At 36.4% G+C, this 8,768-nt stretch overlaps 1 protein-coding gene across 1 annotated transcript; it reads right to left on the bottom strand.

Moving 5' to 3' along the window:
- Window positions 1-1,997: 1,997 nt before the first annotated feature.
- Window positions 1,998-4,542, bottom strand: LOC127083926 (sedoheptulose-1,7-bisphosphatase, chloroplastic). The gene is made up of 8 exons (XM_051024295.1): window positions 4,252-4,542; window positions 4,027-4,146; window positions 3,709-3,894; window positions 3,441-3,522; window positions 3,114-3,335; window positions 2,813-2,913; window positions 2,632-2,703; window positions 1,998-2,439 (listed from the first exon to the last, which is right to left on the bottom strand). The coding sequence occupies exons 1-8, from the start codon at window positions 4,348-4,350 to the stop codon at window positions 2,158-2,160; spliced, it is 1,164 nt and encodes a 387-aa protein (XP_050880252.1). The 5' UTR covers window positions 4,351-4,542; the 3' UTR covers window positions 1,998-2,157.
- Between the last annotated feature and the right edge of the window lie 4,226 nt (window positions 4,543-8,768).

The following is an 8,768-nucleotide window of genomic DNA, read 5'->3' as shown; positions in this document are numbered from 1 at the left end:
AAAACATAAAGGACCTGATTGATACCTTTTGCTAATATGATATGAAAGTAATATGTTTGCAAATTGCTTTCCCTCCTAAGTCTTGAACTAACAATTCAAGGAGCCAAGCCCATGAGTCTTTAGTCTCTTGGTGTTTCATCACATACAACAACAAAACTTCCTTCATCCACACTTCTTTTTTTGGGTCTTCCCTTTTGCTTTTGGAACTGCCTCCTGCCTTATTTTTCTTTGGTATCATACCCTCCTCTTTTTATTTTGAGGTGTTTCATCTGCTAGCATTTCATCTATATGTTGAACATTTTGGCCACAGACAAACCCTTCTTCTCCCACCAACACCTCATCAATTCCATAATTTAAAACCTCATCATCCGAGTCATCAAACTTGTGTCATAATGCATTATCATCACTATGGGCATCTTGGGTCTCAGGTTGAGAAACTTGGTCCTCGGGTTGACAAATGAGCCCTCAGGTTGGGCATCTTAGGCCTCCTCAGGTTGGGCAAATTGGGCCTCAGGTTAGGTATTATGGGCATCCTTAGGTTGGGCTTCCTCATCGGGTTGGACAATTTCTATTATTTCAGGTTAAGAAATAAGGTAGACTATGAATATGTGAATCTTTCCATTAGTCTCGAACCAATTTAGCGCTTCTATTGCACCAAAGTTGTCTTATAATGTCTTCAATTTACCAGCAAAGTCATACCACATTTCAAATACCCCTGGATACTTCACATCTTTAACCCCCAGATTTTTAAAATAACTTCATCTATCACCATCACACGTCCAATTTGACACTTCTCCTCCTACATATTTTTCATCAACAAAATATCTTTTGTGATGAAATTCAACATAAAATACATCATTTTTTTACCTGTTTACATCAACAACAGATAGTCTCGTTACTCTAAAAAACAAAGAACAAACAAATAAGAAGGATAATTACATTAGCACTACCATTACACAAAAAATGAGCACTCATAAAGAATGAACAAGCAAACTCAATCAAACAAGCAAATAAGAAGGAGAGTTACATTACCACTACCATTACACATAAAATGAACATTCACGAAAAATGAACAAGCAAACTTAATCAAAGAAGCAAATAAGAAAGGGAGTTACATACCACTACCATTACACAGAAAATGAGCACTTCACAAACAAACCCTAAAATGAGAACCACAGTTATATTAGGGAAAATGAAACATACCTCGTTGTCATTTTCACTGATTTCGTCTCCTTTTGCGTTTTTCCAAATCTTTGTCGTCCACTTCTTTTGTCTCTTTTTGCAATCCTTCTTCTCTGTCTCGTTCCCTCACTCGTGTGCGTCGTCATTCTCTCACTCGTGGTTCTTCTCTAATTTGGGGATTCAAACGACTCGAGGGCTTCTGCAATAGAGTTTAGTGATTTAGAATAAGACAAATACCAACTCAGTAACATTAACTGACACATCAGCTACGTTAGTGCCACATAACCTTTTTTGGAACGGAGTTTGGAAAAAAAGGTCAACGATACACATGTTAGTTAACTTAAAGGATCAACCTGTTGAAAAAAAAACTTAAAGGACCAATCTATTACAATAAAATAACTTAAAGAATCCCTGGTATAATTTTGCCTATACTTGAATCACCTGTTATCCAACAACATTCCAACTGTGTTTTTTTTAAGTGTGAAGAAGGAGAAATTGAAAACTAAAATGAAGTAATGAAACATAAAGAAATAAGAAGAAGAAAATTGTCTTTTCATTTCTAGTTAGTTTCTTTTCTTTCTCCTTCTTTAGTTTTAGAATCTTAGTTTCCATAGTTTTCTTAGTACAGCAAATTATTTAAACAAAAACTCTATACTTCCTATTTTAATCATACATATTATTTTTGTAAATTGTGATCATCATAGTTATATATTAATGAAGTATGATCATTGTTTTTTTCTTTTCAAGTTTTCGTACATGTATCTCTAATTTCCATTAAGTCATGTATCCTCCATCCATATTGGCAACTTCATGACTATGCTTAGATGTTGGCCATACCAACATAAATATATATAAAGTTCTAGTCATAAATAGGAAATCTATGACTATATTGTACACGATTGTCTCAAAGATAGCATTATATATTTTTGCAAAAAGCATATAAAAATTGAAAATGAATTGTTGTTGGTTAACATTTTAAGCACTTGCTCCAACAGGTACACCACCCTTGAGCCTTGATGAACCATACATTGTTTCTTCAAACCTAATGATCTCATTCTTTGATCCATAAGCAACTTGAGTTCTATCATCAATGTTTTCAACAACCTTGTCTAGCACAGATTTGTAACCATCACTGCTGTAACCTCCAGCATTTTCAATCAATAGTCCTAATGGAGCTACCTCAAACAACAGTCTCAGCTTCGCTTTCGCAGTTGGTGATGTCACATTTGTAAATATTCCCTTTTCTTTTACAATAATCTGCATATAAAAACACATTTTATATCATATGATATTAAATTTTCGTCGAGTCTCAGACTATTATCAGATGGGACCTGTGCTACCTCAGCACAGGTGCCAGAAAATCATCCAGTAGCGAACGCGATACAGATAAATTTCAATGAAGAAGGTTTTGTTATAATGTCATGTATGAGAATGTGTTGAGAAAAGAACCTGGTTGACATCTGGAACCATTCCTCCAGTGTATCTCAATGTGTATTTTTCTCTGACATAGTAATCAACCAACTATTGGATGAAAAAGGAAGAGGTAAGTATTCATTAATAGTATTTGATACATGTGAAAATACAAAGAACAAAATATTATTTTTCTCATATAAGATAATTTCATATAGACCTTAGCATAATTGGCGTTGTCAAATGTAGCTCTCAAATTTCCAGGGGAGAATAGTTTTCCTTCACCAATTTCATGAGTCTCCTTGACATGCTGCCACTTTCCTGATATATGAATTGGATAATTTTGTCATATGATAAAACTTGGATAGTATTTGTCATTAATAAGCTTTGTACCACCGACATCTCTAAAAAAATGTGTGTTTACGTAAGTATCTGTGTCTGAAATTGACACTGACACTTTGGATAGTATTTTTCAAAGTAAGTAATAAATTTATGTCACTAAAAATAAATATGAATGTTACCTTCATCAAGAAGGAGAAACTCATGAGTGCCAGGGAAATCTTTTAGAGCAAGAACATATGTAGTTCTAGGACCTAAAACTCCCATAGCTGCAGCAACTTGTTCTCTTCCTGTGACTCCAATCAACTTATCACCAGGCCAAACACCAAAGATGGTGCCAACTGTGAAATTTGTGTCTACTATACTTGAACCATCAAGAGGGTCAAATGCAACACTAAATCCACCTGTTATGAGTTGCATATACTCAGTGAAATGAATATAGCCTAAAAAAAATGAATATATTTGTATAAGAGACATGAATCATATTTTTTGATAGAATCATGGCAGACCTTCAACTGGACCTCCCATGTCTTGAAGCTCAGGAATTTCTTCTGAGCAAGCATACTTGCAGAAGTGAGAGTGTTTTAAGGCCTGTGCATAGAAAATTGGAGACTTTAGATTCATTGTACATTGAATCATATATAAGATGGCATTTCATTACTATTATTATGAAAGCCTGCATAAAAGCCTCATACTTATGTTATAGTTTCTGTGCAGGAATTGGATTAAACTAAGTATGATTTATTGACAAAAATAATATTAAGGATATTGTCTAACCTCAAAAAGAAGGTTGTTAGCTAGCATATCCACTGCAAGCTGTTCATCCCCAAAAGAATTAACACATTGTGTTCCACCACAAGAAGCTGTCTTCACTTTGAAAGAAATTGTTCTTAATGCTTCTCCCATGCACACCATCAACCTAATCAGACCCTTATCCGGTGTCGCCTTCGACAAGAATTCTTCCTACAATTAACAAATATCTGACAATAAATTCAAACTGTTTTCATAAACGCCTACTTCTAGAGGTGGACGTGCTTGCAGGTGTTTGTACTAATAAGCTAAAAAAAACCAATCTAAATAGGTAAAGTAACTCACCAAACTGTCACCAATTTCACATTTGGTTATTAATGAAGTAGCCCTTGTTCTTGAAAACTTGAGTGTTGATTTGGATGACACTCTAAGAGATTCTCCAAGTAAAGAGCTAGATTTCAAACTCTGCCTCATTACAAAAGCATATTCATTAAAGTGCATGAAGAACTTTTCAGTTAATCATTGAAATAAAAAAAGTGTTAAGATTCTTTCTATTCTATTTCAACATACCCTGATGGAAGAAGAGGGAGTGATAGAGGGTAGGGAGCGTTTGGAAGAAACAGTAGGAAAGAAAGCTCCACGGGAGTAACATGCTATACCAGTTTCCATGGCTGCAAACTAAAAACTATGTGATGAAAAGTTTTGAGGATGGTGCGTATGTTATTGCATTGAAAAAAGAGAGTAGGAAGGGGATATAGCAAATTATGGATATGTGGCTAATTATGCATGTAGTGCCACGTGGCATGTGATGAGTAGATAGGCTAATGAGTCTGCATTTTGAGGTGTGAATATTTAGCATCGCAAGTATTTATGTGGTTGTGATATGGTTTTATTATATAGGAAGAGATATGGTAGGGGGATACTATCACTAACATTTGTTGGTTTGTGAGTTTGTCACTTAGTTTATTGGCTTGAAGTGTTAACTTAACACAAGTGCTCTGTATTCAAGTTTCACTTGTTAGAACTAAAAAGTTGAGTGTGTTATCAAATGCAATTTGGATTTTGGAAGTGAATATGATGATAAAATCCTCACTAAACTTTCTCAAACTATGGATAGTGCTTTTTTTAGTCATAACTAAACCAGATGTGTGATTAAGTTTATTAAATATAATTAAACAACAATATAATACATCAACAATATAAATATAAATTTAAAACATCAATGAAACATAAACATTGGCATGAATGAGTCAAACTAGCTTATCTTCATCATGTTTAACCACTACCTATTAAGCTTATTCATCATGTTTATCATGTAAATTTGTGTGCATGATCAAAAATACTACCATTTTCATGATTCAAGATCTTATATGAATATATATAGATCAACAAATGACTAATACACTTAATATAATCCAAAGAAATGACTATCCTCAAAATCTTAAACAAAATTATTAGTTCTAGTTATGTGTCCTCACAAGTTTCTCATAAATGTCTACTTGATGAAATGTGATTGTATGTAAGTGAATATTTGTTTTACATTAACATTGAATATTATATAGGTATATTTTTCTGTGAAGGTCTTAGGAGACGACGTGCGGGTTCTCGGTAGCCCCTTTATTAGATAAATCCCCTATTTATTATATGTGTCACTCTTCTATTGGATATCCCTCATTTCTTAAGGATAAGTCGTCTGACATGGGAATTGGGGAGTGACGTTTCCTCATCCTGTAACGGCATGGAGGAAGTCGTGGGGAAACTGGGTTACGCTCTTTTGAATACTAGGAGATCAAATTCCCAATGAGGCTATAAATACCTTAACATCGTAATTGATAAAGGGACCTAACCTAACTCCAATTCAGAAATCCACATAGACCTTAATCATTAGGGATTGTCACGCATTTGAACTTTTAGCAAGTATAATTGGCGCCCACATGGGGTCCTAGTAAAACTGACACGGGCCATCATTACACCATATAGTCGGACTATTGTCCTCACATTCATCCTCTTTGTCATTCCTGGTGAACAAAAAGACAACAACTTTGTTCAACGAGGAATTCGACAATGACGAAAGTGTCACAACAGAGATGCGTGTTTCTATAGATGATTTTCGTTGGCATAACCAAACCCTGGAGGATAACATGCTCCATATCCAGCACCGCTAACAGGAGACATACATGGTGGACGAATCGAGGCATTGGATCCCTAACCTTTATTGGATGATATATGGGAGGCGTTTGTTCCACAGAACTTCAAGTTGTCATCGTTGGCTAAGATCGATGGGCGCAGCGACCCGTATGAATATGTTGCCTTCATCAACACTCAAATGGACATTATTGGGGAACCTCACTTGAAGTGCAAGCTCCTATATAACACCTTTAGAGATGTGGCTCTGAGGTGGTATATGGGTCTCTTCCGACTCTCTATCACCAGCTACAGAGACCTGGTGAAAAAGCTCGTCCACCAATTCGCTACAAGCAGACTAAGTAAGTTGACCACCACCAGATTATTCAACATTCACAAAGGTCCCTCAGAATACCTAAGGGGGTACCTCTCCCACTTCAATGAAGCAACAATCAAGGTAATCCATTCAAATCATGAAATATTCGTAGAATCATTTCTGAATAAGCTCAGGACGGGTGACTTCAATGAATCCCTCACCCAGAGGCCAACGGCGTCCTTGGATGAGGTAGTAATGTGAACAGAATGTTACATCAAGAGCGAGGAGAGCATAAAAGAAGGCTTGGTATGCAAAAGAGCACACTCCTACTACATACAGATCATAAAGGAACCAGTATGCGCCGCCCATGAGGGACACAACAGCGTTCAAACAAAGTGGAAAACCAACAGAAAGTTTCATTCTCCTGAATGCCCACCGGGAGAAGATATGGAGAGAGGTCATACATATGCATAACATCACCCAGTCGCGAGCTCCCAAGACAGATGTCTCCAGGCATGATCCCCACAGTTGGTGTGAATTCTATAAGGTCGTGGGACATCAAACTGAGGAATGTTACCAACTTAAAAAAAAAAAGATATAACGCCTCATCCAAGAGGGACACCTGAAGAAATACATCAAGGGAAGCTCCACTAGGGGACCAGGGGAGTCCAACTCTCAAGGGGGGAGATTCCATAGATATCTCAGGATCCAAGAAGGGGAATGAACCAAACAAATGAGGCAAAGACATGTCCATTTTACATATTTTTAACACCATCATAGGGGGATTTGCTGAAAGGGGAAAACCAGTTTTGACCGAAGGAGATATGCCCACCAAACCCTAGCCTTCGGTGGTTTTCCCTTTAACTCCAAGGTATGCAAATTAAGAGATCAAAAGGACAAGATTAACTTTTATGAGAAGGATGCAGTCGACATTCTATCGTACAACGATGATCCCATAGTTAACATTGTTCGATGTGACAAATGGGAAATCAAAAGAGTCTTGATTGATCAAGGGAGCTCTCGAGAGATCCAATAATGGGATGAATGTTAGAGGCCTAGCCTAGAGTTAGATGACCTCAAACCCTTTCATGGGTAGTTGGTGGGTTTTGGGGCGAGGTAGTACAGATGAAGGGTTACATAACATTGAAGACCACCTTTGAGACAGAATAAAGCACCAAACGGGTCAATTTAAGGTATCTAATCATTTTTGCATCCTTCTCATATAATATGATCATAGGGAGTTCTGTTTTTAACCAGTTAGGGGTTGTCGTATCTACCTTATATCTATATATGAAGTATTCACTCCCATATGGGTGAGTCGTTGTTATCCAGGGGGATAGAATATTGCTAGAGATTTCTATATAGAAAGCTTGAAGTTGATGAAAGTCAGAACAGTAGGCGTGAACATCGTGGACATGAAGGAAAATGTAAAGTCGCCAAGGGAAAAGACCCTTTATCAATATGAGGCGAGCGTAAAGGGTGTGGAAAAATACTCCTTATCATGGGATGATTACTGAGGCGAAGAGCCTCGCTTAATTCATATTGTTTGTTGTTTTATTTTGTTGAGGTGAGTTGTATTCTCGTCCATTTTTGTAAGGATAATAATGTTTTTGTTGGGGGTGCTATTTTCCATGTGTTGATTGGTACTAGGTTTTTAATGAAGTCCTGGCTTTATCTATATAAGTTTTGAATTATTGTTGATTCATATAGAGAATGTCATGGAGTGACGGAATCTCATTGAAATTGGCTTTAAAGATATTATGTATGTTTGATCCTTATTTTGGAATCTTTGCCGCCTCTAATTGATCAAGTTAGATCCTTATTTGGTAATCCTTGCTACCTCTAAGGCTATTCAATATGTTGGATCCTTATTTGGGAATCCTTGTCACCTCTAAGGTTATTCAATATGTTGGATCCTTATTTGTGAATTCTTGGTACCTATAAGGCTATTGAGTATGTTGGAATCTTATTTGGGAATCCTTGTCGCCTTTAAGGTTATTAAATATTTTGAATTTCTTATGAAAGAATCCTTTTTGTGTTTTCAAGAAATTACAAACGTTATATCCATATGTGGCAACATGACGTGAGGGGTCTTGGCCCTCCACGAGATCAATAAATCTAAAACTTGGATGAAGGAGCTCCCCGATAAGTCATAACAAGATAATAACAAACAAACAAGATCAAATATAAGGGGATCCCTTATGGTAAATATCCAAACAATACATAATAGGCCCTTGGACTAACCATCAGGGGCATGATTACAAAGAGAGAAAAAAAAGGAAATAAGGAGTATACAGTTCATTGACCCCCGTCAGAAGCTGGTTTTTCCTCTAGAGTGCCTCCGAGGTGAGTCGCCTCTAGGTTTGTGATAACTCACTATTTGTGAGATATTTAAGACCTTACATTTGATGTTATTTCATGTTAAGAAGCTTTATTAAGTTAATTTTACTTCTTTTTTTACTATTTTTAGTTTAATTAGCATTGAGCACACTAGGTGCTCTCTTTTATGAGTTTTATGTGTTTGTTACTTGTGTATAACTACTCTGGTGACAAGTTCTAGCATGCCATGAAATGAATTGCAAATCAACCTCATTTCCTAGCAGGCCTTAGATCCAGAAGATGGTGTAAGGAGGGAAGGTTCCCAACA

This window comes from Lathyrus oleraceus, chromosome 5 (assembly GCF_024323335.1).
Source record: "Lathyrus oleraceus cultivar Zhongwan6 chromosome 5, CAAS_Psat_ZW6_1.0, whole genome shotgun sequence".
Taxonomy (NCBI): Eukaryota; Viridiplantae; Streptophyta; class Magnoliopsida; order Fabales; family Fabaceae; genus Lathyrus; species Lathyrus oleraceus.
This window is presented reverse-complemented; position numbering and strand designations above follow the sequence as displayed.